Below are 16,610 nucleotides of genomic sequence, written 5' to 3'. Positions count from 1 at the left end.
AGTTCTGGAATGTTACATGGAAGAGAATGGAGCCTTGGGTATAGCTGGTGGGGGTGGGGCCTCCTGGTATCAGGTAGGGAGTGGAGCACTGCAGGCAGGCAGCTGGGCAGGTCTCCACCTGAAAAAAGCAAGCCGACAGCAGGCTCTGAACCAGCAGCAAGCTCTACTGAGCTTTGCCATCCACTATACATACAGGGCTCTTTTGCTTTCAAGGCACATTTACTTAGCTGATTTGATCCCACTTGAGGTACACATTATATCTCCATTTCTGCAGAAAAAGAAAAATGACACTCACTGACATCGCAAGCTTGCCTGACTTCTTACCCCACCATGTGGCAGGACTGGACTTGGAATCTGGGTTGCCTGACTCCTAGTTTTTTCCACACCTGTTGGCCGGACCTCAGTTCCTCTTACCTTGGCATTCAAGGCCATTTATTTTCTAAGCCCCAACTGCCTTAACTTCCTTGCCTCTTTTTCCTGCCTGTAACTGAACCATGTTTTTATAACCATTCCAGTCTAAATAGTTTCCCAACCTTCCTTTTTTAGCTTCTAGTCTTTGTCCCTTTTGTGTGTTCCAAATTCTTACCATCCTTAAATGGCTTTCCTTTTATAAGCACTGACTGCCTGAGTACCATTCACTCCCCTCAAGTACTTAATAGAACCTGATACAGAATTGGTCATCTTCACAGCATCCTGGCAGAGTGATTGAGGCACAGATGAGGAAGCAGGATCAGAGAAATAAAGTAACTTACCCAAGATCACTCAGTAAATAAGGAGTCTAGCTCAAATGCCATCTCCTCTCAAAAGCCTGCCATGGTTGCACTGACCAAAGTGATCTCCCTTGCCCCTGAGATTCTATAGCAGTTGCTTCCCCCTTATTCAGACTCACTATTTGAGATCTTGGATTATTGTTTTCATTGGTTTTTATCTTGTGCCCCCACATCTGGGAGCTCATGCTCCGTGTTCTGGGGCCCAGGCTAGAAGCTATAAGTGTAAATTCTCAGTAAATGTTACACTGAGGCATAGGAGGAAATGCTCTGGATGCTGGTTACAGGGTCTGGGTTCTCATACTATTCATGTTTTGACACCAACTTGTGTGACCTTGCACAACTAGTGAGCCCTCCAGAATGAGCACCCTGCCTGTGCTTCTCTTCCTGCATCCCTGAGCCTGGTCGTTGAGTGGATGGATGAGGGGGCTTCATCTGGAGCCTCAGTCTCCTCACCTGCATTTTGAAAGGGTTGAACGAGATGATCTGAGGATTGTTTTCCGTGCAAATATTACCTAGTTTTGTGCGTCTGAATGGTTGCCTCTCTCCAATCAACATGCTCCTGAGCTCCAGAGTTTCAGCTCAGGGAGGCAGAGCCTAGCTTGTCGTTTCTAGTTGGGTGTCTACATCTCAAACCTTTGCCCTTGAATTTGTCAAACTGACAACTAGCTCAGGAGCTTTGCCCCAACACATTCAGAAGTCCTAACACCACCTTCTCATCCTCTGTTTTGGGGTAACTTCATTTGAAGCACTTTCTTTAGCTTTTGTATTTTAGCAGCTTTTTGACTTGGAGTCTACAATGATTTGTAGGAAGAAGAAGCTGCTGCTCTTTTAGGAAGACCACAGTCCCTGCTGTTGTTCAGGCCCAACTCAGTAGATGTATTTTATAGGCACAAAGAGAACAAAAACAGGCCTTTCTTGTGAAAACAGAAACTGAGGATTGCTCCTCCAGTAAGTGGGAAAGGCTGTTTTCACCTCTGATCAGGAGAGGGTTGTTAACAAAGACTAGTCGTTTTTCCTGGGTACTCTATGCCCTTCTTAAGTCATTCCTTTATTTTTTAAAATTTTATCTTTATTCATCTTATGTTTAAGGAAATAAAAATGATACCGAGCATGTTGATGGTGTCAGTCTTAATGTTGTGTTCGTTGAGAGCCTAATGTATATCACTGTGCAGTGAGTTATGTGCATTAGTGCTGCCGTCCCCCCAACTCCGTTATAGAGCAGACACCAGAGCTCCGTGAGACCAAGGCCTCGCACCTCCCTCCTTGCCCTGCCACGCAAGAGCTGAGGTTCCCACTGAGGTCTCTCTGGCACCAGAGTCCCACCCCTCTCCAACAGGGGCTCCCTTCCTAAGACTGTTTGGGAAGATGTGGCATTTGACTACATTCTAGAATAGTTGTGTGCTTATAAGCTTCCTTCTCAGCTTTACTAACAAGTTGTGAAAAGAGAAGCCTGGCTTGGGGGAAGTGTAAGAGCATGTTTAACACACACGCATATGCATGCACACACACACACACTCACACATAAAGACCCTCAGAGACTGTGTTTAACCAGCTACCTGGCCACGTGCCACATCCAGCATTGGGCAACATGCTAGAAAGTGCATTTGGGATATAGCAGTGGGGACCTTTGAGGAATCAAAGAAACAGTAATTCCCAGAGTCTCAGTTCAAGCCCAGAACACAAGACCCCAACCTATTTACCACAAGGGGCCAGTTCCGGGTTCAAGTTTCTACTTTAGAACTCTCCTCTTTGAATTTTTCCTTTTGACATCTACAGTGAAAGACAGATCTGGGAAATAAAGTTTGACATCTGTGCAAGAGAAAAAAACGTTCTCTTTTAGATTGTCTGAAGTTGAGCTCAAAGAATGAGAAAGTGAGGAGAAGTCATCCCTTTGTATTTGTGTAGCACCTTCCAGTTCGTAGTTCATTTCGGTGTGTACGGTTATCACACGTAAGCACTGGGTGAGATGCCAGACTCCTGGCTCTTCCTCAGACTCCCACCTTGGGCAGGCCCCTTCTGTCCTCTGGGTCTGAGTTCCCTCATCTGTAAAGTGAGAGATTGGGCCAGTTGGTCAACAGGGCCCCTCGAACTCTGTCATTCTGTGATCTGGTACCAGTAAAAAGGCAGTAAATGTTACCTGTTAACTCTTCTTCTGTCTTAACCTCAGCCTGTCCTATGTCAGGACTGTGGGGAGGCTCTACCTCCGTAAGAGCCATTGTCCCTTTCATGCTTATTGGCACCTGAGCTGGCAGAAAAACACCACATTTTCCTGGGAATTCACTTGGCTTACTTAGAAAGATCTTGGCTGTTCAGGGATCCATGGGCTAGTTTATACCAAATAGCAATCTAACGGCCACTCCAGTTCCAAGATTCCATAAAAGGCCGCCCTTTAAGGTATACTTGGCAAAACCCCTAAGCAAAATCATTGGACATGATTTCAGTGCTTATAGCGTATACCTCTGACCCTAGAGCTTGACCAGCACTGCTGCTTTTAGGAGCCCTGCATGCGGGCGGGACAGGTCTTGGGATTTGTTTGCTTTTCCTTTTTAACTGGTCTGGCCTCAGTCGTTCTCTAGCATTTCAGGTTATGGGTATTTTGAGCATTTTGACTCATAATGAATCTTGTTCTCTTGATATGCATTTTAGAAGACAAATCTGACCTTGAAAACAGTGTGATGCAGAAGAAAATAAAAATCCCCAAACTTTCTCTCAATCACGTAGAAGAAGATGGGGAGGTTAAAGATTATGGGGAAGAAGATTTACAGCTTAGACACATCAAGGTAACAAAATCTTTCCCTTTTTTTGGAAGTTCATGGGGGCATTGTCAGAGTCTTGATAGCTAAAGAGTTCCATTCTGGCCTCTTCTCCCCATAGAAATGTCCTCTGGGGATTTTTGTTCAGGTTGGGAGAGTCTTGGGACAACTAGTATGCTTTTGCCTTGCTGGCGAGCTTTCCAGGAGTCCTGACTCATGCTGCGCCACCTCGCACTGCCCGATTGCCCTATGTAGGCAATGGAAAGCAACGTGCTTTTGGCTTTCCTCCCTGGCCTACAGCTCTGAGCTCCAGGAATATGAAACAGCCATTCTCGGGCAGCAGTTCAGAGCCAGTCACTATCAGATTGCCCCAAACAGCTAAGGGTACACTCCATAGGAAGCAGAATGTGCCAGCTTTACACAAAGGAGTTTGTGGACCCTGGATTGGAAGAAAACTTTTACATTTCCTTTTGCATTTCCTTTGATGTGCTGCCCAGTTGGTCTCCTCCAGCCTTCACTTGTAAACCCGCTGAATATCTTGTTCAACAAGCCAGATGTTTTTTTCTGTACAATCAGTACCCCAAAGAAAGGGAAGAGAAAGAAGGCTGCCTTCTTCATTGACCATGCCTGATATTGGACACAAGGTCAAAGACATCCCCAAGGCATAATCCAAAAGATGCAGCGAGGTTCAGGTGATGGCATTCATTGCACCCGTGCCATGGGCCTGGCCCTGTGCTGGTCCCTGGGGTCACAGACTAGGCCGACATGCTCACTGCCCTTAGCGGTCTCACAGTGTAGTGATGCAGTGATCTCACGTGATCAGTACAATTTTAGCGGATAAGTTCATCTAAACTAGCAGCACCTTATCCCGATGGATAAAAATGATAGGATAGGATTTTTGTCATGTAACTCCATCTCAGAATCATGTTGTTTTTGTTTTTTTCACTAAACACCCAGAAACTTATCGAGAGGTTAAGGCAGGCTTGACCTGACGCGGTTAATTTGTCTGGAATCCGCTGTCCTCAGTTGTCTGCACCTCCCACAAGTGCCCCAATCAGGAGAGCTCCTGGCCCTCCTGCCTTGAGTGAGGAATTCAGTTGGTCCTGTAACTCCCACTCCCCCTTCAATGGAAGCTTTGTCTTCTTGAGCTGAAATTTCCTCAGGCAGCTGGAACCCCAGCCCCTAGATAGTCCTGGATAATTTTCTTCTCAGTGAACTATGCTCTGTATATCCACTGTCTTGCTGAGCTTCAACTTGGCGAGAGTCCTAAGGGAGGCTGGCTGATGTGGGGGAGGGGCCTCGTGCTGGAAGCCAGGCTCTAGGTTCCTGACCTGCTAGTCTGCAGGCTCACCACGTGACCGCAGGCGCGGTCCTTCCCCTCTCAGAGCCTCAGTGTCCTCACCTGGCAAATGAGGGAGTTAAACTGAAGGAATTTCCAGTGCCAGCATTCTCTGAACTTTTCAGTTAAGTAAACATTTATCAAGCCCCTGCCAAGTGCCAGTTCTGAGTAGGCAGTGGAGAAGCAGAGGAAATAAGACATGGCTCCTGCCCTAGATTAGAACAGATTAGAGTTCTTAGCGTCCTTCCCAATGAAAGCATTCTTGAGGAAAAGGTTACTCTGGTTTTTGTGTTTTGGCGGGGGGGAAGGGGGGTGTTTTGTTTTGTCTTGGGGTGTTTTGCCTTTTATGTTTTTGTTGTTGAAGAGAGTTGCGTGCTGACTCCCCTGGGATGGTTTGGCCTGGCCTGATTTCTCACAGATTCTCTGCCAATATACATTGAACACCCCCTGTGAGCAAGTCACTGCCTAGGCCTTGTGGGTGAGGTGGGGGCTGGGGAGTTGGAGAGGGTGGGCATGGTAGAATATGCACCCGGGAGGCAGAGCGATGGAATGGAAAAAGCACCGGCCTGGGAAACCAGAGTCCTAGCTCTGCCACCAACTGACCATGTGACCTTAGGCAAGACCCCCTCCCCACCCCGAATCTCCGGTTCCCCATTTGTAAAATGAAAGGCTTTGACTTAAGTGTTCGCACAGGTTTCTCCAAGCACTGATGTTCTGTGGTTCTGTGATTCTAGGATTGTCTGGGGAAATATTGAGCCGCAGTCCAAGAAAGTCCCAGCTGCCCTTGCCTGAACTGATTCTCGTTGTCCTACACAGAGACCCGAGGGGCGGAAGCCGAGCGAAGTGGCGCATAAGAGCATTGAGGCTGTGGTGGCCCGGCTGGAGAAGCAGAACGGCCTGAGCCTGGGCCACAGCACGTGTCCAGAGGAGGTCTTCGTGGAGGCCTCGCCGGGCACGGAGGACATGGACAGTCTGGAGGACGCCGTCGTGCCCCGGGCTCTGTACGAGGAGCTGCTGCGCAACTACCAGCAGCAGCAGGAGGAGATGCGCCACCTCCAGCAGGAGCTGGAGCGGACTCGGAGGCAGCTGGTCCAGCAGGCCAAGAAGCTCAAGGAGTACGGGGCACTCGTGTCGGAAATGAAGGAGCTCCGCGATCTCAACCGGAGGCTCCAGGACGTGTTGCTTCTAAGGCTTGGCAGTGGTGAGTGCCCCAGCAGGCCACCTACCTCTCCACGCGGCGCGGGGGGAGGCTTGGTGCAGCTCTTCTCCCAGGAGGGCACAGGGCAGACATGGGCCAGTGCGCCCCCTGAGACTAGGGAAGGGCAGAGGCTTGGCTCGGCAGTCACCCCAAGGTAGAGCCACCCCCCTCCCACAGCGAAGCTGATATGAGCTTCAGAGTGCAGCGGCCTTAGCTCCCTAGACCCCAATGGGGAACATGGAGAAATGTGGCGCAGAACCCCAGGGCCACCACTCATTTCTGCACTCATTCAGCAAGAGGCAGTACCAGGGGTTGAAGGAAACCTCTCCAAGGCAGTTTCCGGAACGTGAAGAGAACTAGACATGGTCCTTAAAAAGTGTATAACTTTAAGTCAGAAACAATAAATGCCACCGGGGGGTGCGGATAAAATGGGAGAGTTCAGAGTTTGGAGAGGTTGTTTGTAGCCGAGGGAGACTCCCCAGAGGAGGTGGGCCTTGAAGCAGGCCTTGAGGGGCGGGGGTATCTCAAGGCACAGCAGCCACTGAGGGTGGGAAAGCACCCCGAGCCTGCTGAGAAGAGATACTGCGCGTGTAGTTTGAGGACAGGTGGCCAAAGACCTTGAAAACCCGTGCCAGCTGGGGTGTCAGACTTGTTTGGGAGGGAATGAGAAACAGTAAAAAGTTTTGAGCAAGAGGCACATGACCTTAGGAGGATTAACATAAAGATGTAGGAAACTCCTTTGGTTTGCCCGTAGAGGAACTGAAGAGGCTCTTAACACTGCGAGCGGTATTAACAAACCAGGTTTTTAGGTTTTCTTACCTAATGTGGCTTAGAATCAGGAATCGGGGAATTTGAAAGGCAGCAGCCTTGACAGCAGGGAGAAATGACTGGCTAGCAGAGGGAACAAGAGAGAAACACTCTCTCAGAACACAAGAATCCAGAATTGTAAAAGGCAGAGGCCAGTCCGTATTCTGGAAACCAGTGTAACAGCGGTTCACAGCCTCCACGTCCCCAGAGGACAATCATTAATAACCCCATGCCAGTGTTTTTTGCTTAAAAATGGGAGCAATCTAGTCTAGAAACACAAGTTCTATTTCCGAAGTTTGAATCAAATATAATTTTGCACTCAAGAAGGAAGGTTTGTGTTATCAGATAATAGATTTCTGTGTAAAGCCTCATTCATTCTGCTTTGATGTTTAGATAAATGTGCTCTTACCCAACCTCACTTATATTCATAGGTGCCTTTTATTTCTTAAAGTGGGTCCCCAAGGCAGTGTCTCGGTAGATCTTCAGAATGGCTCAGGGAGTCAGCTGAGAGGCCTTTCCATGCCTTTGTCACAGAGAAGGAAACTGAGGTTGGGACTTACCCAGAGTCACTGGGGAGGCAGAGGCAGAAGTCATGTCAGACCAAGTCCCCTGATATCTAGGCTGGTAATTTCCCCACTTTCCGACTCGGCCTCTGCCTTGGCCCTTCTCCCAGGTCATAGCCTGTAGAGGTGCGAAGTGACAGTAAAGGGTCACAGGTGGTATGCAACCTAAAGAGTTATTAAAATTCTACATCAAAATACAAATCTTAAAAAGAAGCCCTAACCGCAAAAATTCACAGAAGCTATGTTGGTCTTGGAGTGGGGGTGGGGGACGGGGAGAGAACTGGAATTTTCAGAAAGAACAAGTGTTTCCTGGTCTTCAGAGGAATAATTTTTATTTTCACTGCACCTTGTATGCTACACCTTTTGTAAACTTCTTGTGGGGAAAAAGCACATGAACAACAAAAACTCTCCACACCACTGTTTTGACTCCTAGGGAAACTGTCTCTTTTGTGTGATCATGAACTGGGCTTAAACTCCAGAAACCACTCCTAGATCTCTGGGGCAATAAGACACTCTGCATTTTGCCTCTTTAGTCTTAAAACAGACTAACTTGACCTCAGCCATAGTTTCAGTGTCTTGAACTTTCCAGGCTCTCCTACCCCACAGGCCTTGAATGCCAGCCTGAGGACCAGTGGTGGGCTCTTCCCTGATCAGTCACCATTGTCTTCATAGTGGATGGGCTGAATAGAAGTCAGCTCAGGCCACAAGTGTGTGTGGAACACCCACGACCATGTGCAGTGCCCTGTGCTCTAGGGGCCGTGGGCATCCTGGAACACCACACTCAACCGTCCCTGACCTGTGAGAGCTTAAATTAGTCCGTGGATTAGCACTTGTTGATTGGAGAATGATAATGTGCCAAGTTCTAAGACAAATCCACAAGAATAGAATAGAAGGGTTTCTACCCTGAGGGGAATTTGTATGTTTTCACAGCTATAGTCTAGTCTTCGGAACCAGCCAAACCTGGATTCAACTTCCCTACTTCCCAACTCTGGTTTTGGGAACCTTCTTTCCTTCTTCCCTTTCTTCCTTGCTTCCTTCCCTCCTTCCGTCTTTTCTTCCGCAGTTATTCACTGGTGTTCTGCTGTGTGCCAGGCATTTTGCCTGGTGGTGAGAGTTTGATATGTTTAAGATAGAGCCCTTGCCCTCTGCCCTTGAGGAGGTCAAAGTTTGCTGAAGGAGACAGCCACCGACACAACTAGTCACAGCACAGGGCATAAGTGTCACCAGAAAGACAAAAGCACAGGGGGCTGTGGGACTGCAGAAGAGAGGCCCCCACACAATTTGGGGGGACTGGGGAAGAAAGGCTTCCTGAAGGAAATGGCACCTAAGCTGGAACCTGGAGGGTGAAGGTTTGTTACTCAGGCATGAGTGAGTGGATGGGAAGAGTGAGGAGCGATCGAGGCAGAGAGCACCTCTCTGACCCTTGGTGTTCTCATCTGTAAAGTGGAAATAATAATACCCCTCATAGCATGGCACCTGGCATTCTGGTTGCTGCCCGCTTATCGTCAGCTTCTTTTTCACACCATTTAGTGGGAGGGCTAAGGAGGGGCCCAGTTTGGTTTTTAACTCTGTCTCCCCTAGCTAGTAATTGGCTGTATAACCTTGGGTAGGTTAACTAACTTCTCTGTCTGTCAGGGTCTATTATAGAAGTTAAAAGGCTATATATATTATATATGTGTACTTATAATATATATATATATATAACTTAGCTAACATTGCCGAGGTGCTTTCTGAGCCTAGGAGCCTGGAGAGATACAAAGAAGACTAAGACATTGGAAGTTGAAGTTGGGGTGTGTGTAGTGATGGAGGTAAATATGTAAGCATATCGTTGAAATGCAGTGTAATGAGCCCTGGAAAGGGAGGGGGTGTCTAGCCTAGCCTTTGAAGGTGGAACTCTCTTGGTGAGTCTGGGAAGACATCCTCTGCTATAATAGCTCCTCATCTATATACATCTAGAAACTGGTAACATGGCAAAGAACCAGAAAATGACTAAAACCCTCTTTGTTTCTTGGCTTCATGTGTCCTCTGAGAGCACATCCTGAGCTGTACCAGCCTTGGCCCCCTGGGCCTGACTCAAGCATTGTTCTTAGAGGCCCTTCCTTGCATATTTTCTCCTGTCCACCTTGCCAGGGGACCCAGCTCAATGGCCTTTGTCCAGCTGGGGTGCTGGATCATCTACACCATAACAGGCAGATTCAGAGGCAAGAGAGGCCAACAGGTCGGCAATGCTCAGTTTTAAAAGGTAGGCTCCTTGCCTGGAAGAATCATTGCTGACTCCCCCAGGCATTAGGGTCCTGCAGGTGGTAGATGAGAATAGGCAGAGAACAGGAGCCTGGCCCCTTGAGCCCAATGGGGACCTCAGAGTGGTGAGCAGGCCCTCTAGCAGCCAGGAGTTGTAACGGTGCTCCTGGTGGAGGTCAGGGGCCGAAGGAAAGAGGACAGCAGCAAGATGGGATAAGATGTTTCCAAGACGTCCCTGGATGGCTCACGTCTTCATTTATGCCCTTATTAATTCATCTTTCATTCATTCCACAAATATATACAAGCTGGATTTAACAGGAAAGATTCTCTGGAGCATGGAGTCCTGGAGAGGTGAAAGAGCTTACCCAGGAAATGGACTGGTGCTGCTGATGAGGAGACAAGCCCAGACAGCGTCACAGGCCCATTCCCAGGGGGTCTCCTGACACCTGGTCCTGTGCACCTCTCTCTGGACCCTCACCTCCACAGCCTTCTTTAACCCTTGGATTTCACTGTCTGGATATGGAGGTGACTCCTCTACTCCCACTCCCCACAAAGCACATCTTCTCTGTGAAACAGAACTTTCCTTTCTGTGATCGGAGCATGGGAAATAGCCCTCTCTGATGAGCAGGAGCCCCACTCTCCCACTGAGGGTCTCTTCTCTCGGGGCCTCTGAGACAACATCAAACTTAAGTGAGGAAGCAAATGGCAAGGATAAAGCCCTGTGAGCATAAAGCATATTATGTTTAGTAAATGCCAGTCTCTTTTTCCTTTTGTGCCCTCTTTTGCCCACCCTCTCCCAAGAAGTAAATGCTGAGGATCCAGAAAGCATGCAGATATTCCAATGGATAAAGTAGAGATTTATCTGTGCCTATGTTCATTATTTTCATTCATTCAGCAATTATTCACTGAGGACATCCTTTGTGCCAGGACTGCGTTGGGTGCTAAGAACATAGAAACAAATAAGACGGTCCCATTTTTAAACATTCACAAGCTAGAGCACCAGAGCAGTGTTTATTAAACTGAGGCTCGGCAGACTCAGAATTCCAAGGGCTCCAGGGGAAGCACACTGTAGAAAGCCAGTTGCAAGGGGGAGCTTTGGTGTGCGAGAGAGACTCCAGGGTCCCTCTCGCTTTCTCCTAGGCTACATTCCTTGTCCTTAGAGGTCAAAGACAAAAGCTTAGATGTTGTCCTCAGTGTCAGCACCAGCGCCTCTTAGATAGTTAAATTCATTTTGGTGTGATTCAAGTGATTTTCCTCTAGCTAAAGCTGGCAAGGGCTCTGTGAGGAGTATGGGGAGGAGGACGTAATTGCTGCCTTCGAGATGCACACACAATCTGGTGGGGAGCACAGACCTGCACACAGCACGACACCAGGGAGAACAAAACCAGGGCTGTCACTGCAGGAGGGAGGCATATACTGGTTTTAGATTTGGGGTGTGCTTTGTCAGGGAATGGAGGCAGAAATGATGGATCCTGACCCAAAAGAGGCATAGATAATGAGCATAATAACAATAATTCACACGTGCATGACACTTGATGGGTTTGAAAGCACCTTGACATTTTTATGTCATTGGACTATTGTGATAGCCCTATCGCGAGGCCAGGTAAGGATGATTATCCCCATTTGAGAAGCAAAAAGAAGAGCTCACATCCCTGTTGGCCAGATCATCACATTTCAAATTGGTTGAAATTTTTGAAGGGGAAGGCCATTGTGGTCTGCAAATCTGTCTTGGCTCTTTAGAGCTCGGTTTCTATCACCTCTGTTCTCCTCTGGGCTCACATGCCTTGTGTTCTGTCCAAGGTCCGTTAAAATACCAGCTTTGATCTTTAAAATCCTTTGCCGTCCGAGCTGGATTCTTTAAGCACAGGTCTCTGACAGTGCCTTTGAAAAGGCAGCTAATGTTGGCCAAGTGCCTTCTGCTGGCTTTCCCCTGTGCCGGAGGCGGCCTGGGCTTCGGCAACAGGTATCACTTGGGTTTGAACCTCAGCTCTCTGGGTCAGTACCTGTGCAACTTCAAGTAAATGATTGAGCCCTTCACAGCCTCTGTTTTTTCCTCTGTAAGATGGGTCTCTTTCATGCCTACGTAGTGATTAAGGGCCTGCCTGGGCCCTGAGGTCGGAAGTACTGGGGTTTTGAACCCTGGCTTTCCCATGATCTAATTTGTGACCTTGAACAAGTTACTTAACTTTCTGGGCCTTAGTTACCTCATCTGTAAAGCGGAGTCGATGATAGTACCCACCATTATAGTTCTTATGAGGAGTAAATGAGCAGATGCATGGGAAGACCTCTATCGGGGTCTGGCATGAAGTAAGTGCACGGTGGGCCCAGCATACTGATGTAGAATCATTTGAGGATGCACGTGGCATAATGTTTGTCCAATGCTTGGCATATCATAGACTCTCATTGTCCTGCCACAGGACACAGGTATGGTTGTCTTGGCATATTTTAATCTTTGGTCAACCCCTAATGTCTCTCTGGTAAGTCCTCAGAAATCATTCTTAAATAGGCCATTTTACAACTTCGCCTGGCCTTGAGCTCAAGTTTACTGGTCTGTAGTTTATAGAATTCTCCCTCCACCCACTGTTCCTGGACAGAATTCTGTCTTCCCATCCCCAGTCCTCAACCACTCCTTTTGACCCCCTCAGTCCCTCAGCCGTCGCTCTTTATGGCTCAGTTTCCTCTTTGCCAGGGCTCTCCTTCTGGTGCCTGCGGTGAACCTCTGGATGCTTTTCTGTCTCCTGCAGCCTCAGTCCCTTCTCACCAGTCATCAGGAACGCTCACGGAAGTCAGGCACCGAGGGAGGGCCACAGGCCGGGTTTGCAGAGGTGAGGCCCAGGAGGCCCCCGAGCTCCCAGCTGCCTCCGTGAGTGGTGGAGCGGGGCCAAAACCACTGTGCCCCATGCCTCCTCAGCTCGGATGGCAGGAAAAGATGTAGCGGTGAGAACTGGAATTATTTCTCTTAAAGATATGGGTGATCTTCTACTGTGAAGGGCTTTTCGCACCACTGATGGAAAGGTTACCCACAGTTCCTCCTAGATGATTTTAAGAACAGATTTCAGAGTGGCAGGACTGTCCCAGACCCTCCTTCCTCTTTCTCCCTGGAGTTCATTTTTCTAGGGCAACGGGGATAGGGCTGAAGGACAACTCCAGGCTGTCCCTTTGTAATCTGCTTGGGTAGCTTAGAACATGTAGGAGTTGCTGGGCCAGAACAGGAATGTACTTTCCCCCAGGACAAGGCTTTGCCTGATGGTCATTGGCTTTGGTGCAGCCAGGGGGCAGGCTTGTTCTCTGCTAGATTTGCCCGTCAGAGGAAATGGAGGTGGGAGAGGGCTCCTCACAGGCAAAGACTGGTCTCTCTGAACACCTTGCTTTGGGCCTGACACTAGGTGCTTGTCATACATAAAACAGCCTCCACAGTAGAGAGGGTCAGCAGCTGAGGCCCAGAGAGCAGGCTCAGAGAGATGAAGTATCTTTCCTGAGGCCACCCAACCAGGAGATGGTGGAACCAGGTTTCAAATTGAGGCCTGTCTCACTTTTCCATACACCAGGCAGGCTGATCCCATGGGCATCCAGCCCTGTGTTTCTGCAGTGGCTGTGTCTCCTCTGCCTTCATGATTAAACCTCCTTTATGTGCTACAGTGAATTCTGGGACTCCCTAACCTTTGAGTTATTGGATGGGATGTTACCTGCCTAATTTAAGAGCGTACTGTTTCTCCTTAGCCTTACCAACCTATATGATCTCAAGATGCCAACCAGAAAATTCCTGGAGTTTTTATAGAAATGATCTCTTTAAATAAGAACCCAATCCAACCTTCACCCCCATCTTATAGATGGGAAAACTGAGGACCAGAGAGGGAACAGGACATGCCTAGGCCATGTGGAATCTGGACAGATTCATCCTCGTGAAGTCACAGAGGGTTAAGATGAATGGATGGAATGAGTCTGATTGGCAGGTTCAGCAGGGCCCAGAGCCTGGCCACACCCTCTGTAACTGTTCCAGGCAGCTGAGTTTGGTTGGAGGTGATTCTTAGAGTCCCAGCTCAGTCCCTAGTCCTATAGGGAGTCCCAGAGTTCACTTGGTGCAGCCTCCTACATGGGACAGGAAGCCTTCTGTAGCCTCCTTGCCAAGTGATCATCCAACCTCTTGTACCATCCCTCTAGAGACAGAAAGCTCACTCACTGCCTTCCAGGGCAGCCCATTCCATTACCGGATGGCTCTGACAGTAGGGAAACAGTTTTGTTCAGGAGCATTTATTAGACCCTTCCTTTGTTGCAGGCCCTACACTGGGCCCAGGGAAATCAGACAGCTAAGACCCTGGTACTGCCTTAAAGACTCTCGGTCTCAGCAGTCGACAGGGGGAATACAGTGTGAGCCTTGCTGTGTTCCGGGCTCTCGGGGCGTTGGCAGGGGATACAGAGGAAGGCTCCGTAGGTGACTGGGGCAAGGGTACTCTAGGTGGCTGGAGAAGGCCCCCACGTGAGGAACTAGTTAGGTTTATCCAAATGCAGAGAAAGTGAACAGTATCTCAGGCAGCAAGACAGCCTGAACAAAGATTTGGAGTTATGAGAGAAGCTGGCTCTCTCAAGTAGTTTCTGGCTGGACTGCATAGCGAAGAGGTAGCTAGGAGGGAGTGCATGTGTGGTGGGGCGGACTCATGCTGTTCTCACATTCCTGACGTTTGGATGCTCCCTGGGCCCAGATGGTTGGGTGGGGAGGGGAGTGGAAGAACCACTGATGAAGAAGCAGCCCAGTTTGGACTGCCCACCAGCTGGCAGAGGATAGGCTCAGAGCTGCCAGAGGTGAGGTGAGTCCTGGGGACGCCCCCTCCTCCCCACTGCCTCCTGTGGAGTTCTTCAAGGACCCCCAGCCCCCAAGGTCAGAGATGAGTTGAGAGCCCCACAGGGTGAGCAGAACTGTGAAATCTGAAACCTGCCCTTGGCTGAGGAGGTGTAGAGCAGTGAAAGGAACAAGGCTTTGGAGTCTAACAGCCCAGAATTTGAGTCCTCACCACCTGTGTGACTTTTGGCACGTTACCTCTCTGAGCCTCTACAGAGATAATAAGATCTGTTTTGCAAGACTTCCATGAGGATTTACTTCTTTCATTTAACACATGTTTAATGACTGGTGCTTGTCATACATAAAACAGCCTCCACAGTAGGTAGGGTCACCTGTGTGCCAGAGACATTGTACTGGGTGCTGGGGAGATCGCAGTGAACAAGAGCACAGCTGCCCTTGGAGTTTCCACTCTAGCCAGGGGATGCGAAACAAATAAGTACTTAACATCAGGGTGAAAAGTACTGCAAAGATTTAAAAAAGAGAGAGAGATTTTGGTGTAAGGTATATAACAGAGGACATTCAGTAGGTGTTGCTCACCTCAGAGAGAACCAAATATGTCATTTGAAATGGGCACCTACAGTTCCTCAAAGTGGGGAAAATACCCTGATCCCCATGACTGGGGCCCTGGGCCTGCTCCTGCCACCCCCTGCTGGGTTTCTGCCCCATGGAGAGGGGACGCTCGCAGGTCCATCCCAGCTCTGCTACCCTGTGCTTTGGACTCCCGAGGCGGGGAGTGGGGGAGGGGGCACACCACAATGGGGGGCATCCAGCTGAGCTGCAAGGACTTGCTCAATCTGGTGCCTCCGGCGATACGGGCTTGTCCTGCCTCTGCCCAGCAAAGCCTACTCCAGCCCTTGCTCATAGAAGGCATTGGGAAAATGGGGAAGGAGGGGGAGAAGAACCCAAAGAGCCACGGCTTACTGTGATCCCATCCCCTGCCTGACCACCCCTCCACCTTCCCCAGACCTCATCACACATCAGTGCTCCAGCCAGAGCTCACCTCTTCCCTGAAGACTCCCAGGGTTGCCAGGTTGGTAGTGACCTCTCCCTCCCCAGACCCTTGCAGATCATCATGCTGCCCACTTCCTGGCCGGTCATGGAGCCTTGATTATGTGCCATGTGCCTTCACTGTATGAGAGTAACTCCCCACCCTCGTCCTCCACTCCCAATGAGCTCCTGCCCATCATTCCTCCAAACCCCAGCACAGAAGTGTGTGACTATCCTTCTGAAGCCTTCCTGGTCTCCTCCAGGTGGAGCATCCCCTCCTTTGCTTTTGTTCCCAAGTCTTTATCCTGACCCTTGTCAACCACATAAGGTAGGGATCTGTTGCCTGTCTTTTGTCACTGCTGGCCTGTGAACCACTCAGAGCCATCTAGCCCAGGACTGGCACTTAGTAGATGCTTAGTAGATTCCCACCGAAGAAATAAGACCAGATTTGTCCCCCACCCTCCCTGGAAGCATAATGGGGCTAAGAAACAGACACATAGTGACAATGGCAGGTGAAAGTGGCTGATGCCTTTTGAGAAACAATGATGGGGTCCACAGAGGGGGATCCGCCTGCCTGGCTCTGGGCCATCTCCCCTGCCTCTTTCTAAGGCTCTTGTGTACCTCCTTCATTGTTACCTAGCTATTCCCGTGCTTGGGTCTTTGTAAACAGTGGAATCCTCGTTCTTCTACCCAATCCAGTGAGCCTCTGTGCCACACTAGGGGTTCTGAATGCATGTAAGAATTTTGACTTGATTCACTTTGCATTTAGGAAGAAACTAGAATTATACCTGTAACAGAGAAACTTCCTATTCACTGACAGAAATGAATGGAATGATTTGGTACTTTTTAAAAAAAATCTCATATTATTAGCCTTTCTGTTTCAGCAGAAATCAGAAATGGCATTTCGTGTTTAAACATAGACATGTATTTTGAAGACATGGATGACTTCTGAACCCCCTGGAAGTCACACAGGCATTAACTTTTTTTAGAAAGGTTTTCAGGAAGAACAGCATTAGTCTAATGTAAGCCAGACAAAAACAGAGTGATATAATTTCATTTATTCGTTGTGCCAACAAACATTTATTAAGCCCCTTACTCTGTGCCGTGATTCCCAT

General features: G+C 48.9%; 1 protein-coding gene across 4 annotated transcripts in view; it reads left to right on the top strand.

The window, feature by feature from the left end:
* Positions 1–16,610, top strand: part of BEND5 (BEN domain containing 5) — a 237,313-nt gene that overhangs the window by 11,942 nt on the left and 208,761 nt on the right. For 2 of the 4 annotated variants that reach the window (XM_081818420.1, XM_006746262.3), the window contains exons 2-3: positions 3,417–3,550; positions 5,679–6,063. In XM_081818420.1, the coding sequence (XP_081674546.1) occupies positions 3,417–3,550; positions 5,679–6,063 (519 nt within the window). Of the gene's footprint in view, positions 1–3,416; positions 3,551–5,596; positions 6,064–16,610 lie in introns of those variants that run through there. The other 2 variants (XM_081818421.1, XM_081818422.1) reach the window with 2 other exon arrangements.

The sequence above is a fragment of the Leptonychotes weddellii genome, chromosome 4, assembly GCF_054177405.1.
Source record: "Leptonychotes weddellii isolate Sample4059 chromosome 4, ASM5417740v2, whole genome shotgun sequence".
Lineage (NCBI taxonomy): Eukaryota > Metazoa > Chordata > Mammalia > Carnivora > Phocidae > Leptonychotes > Leptonychotes weddellii.
This window is presented reverse-complemented; position numbering and strand designations above follow the sequence as displayed.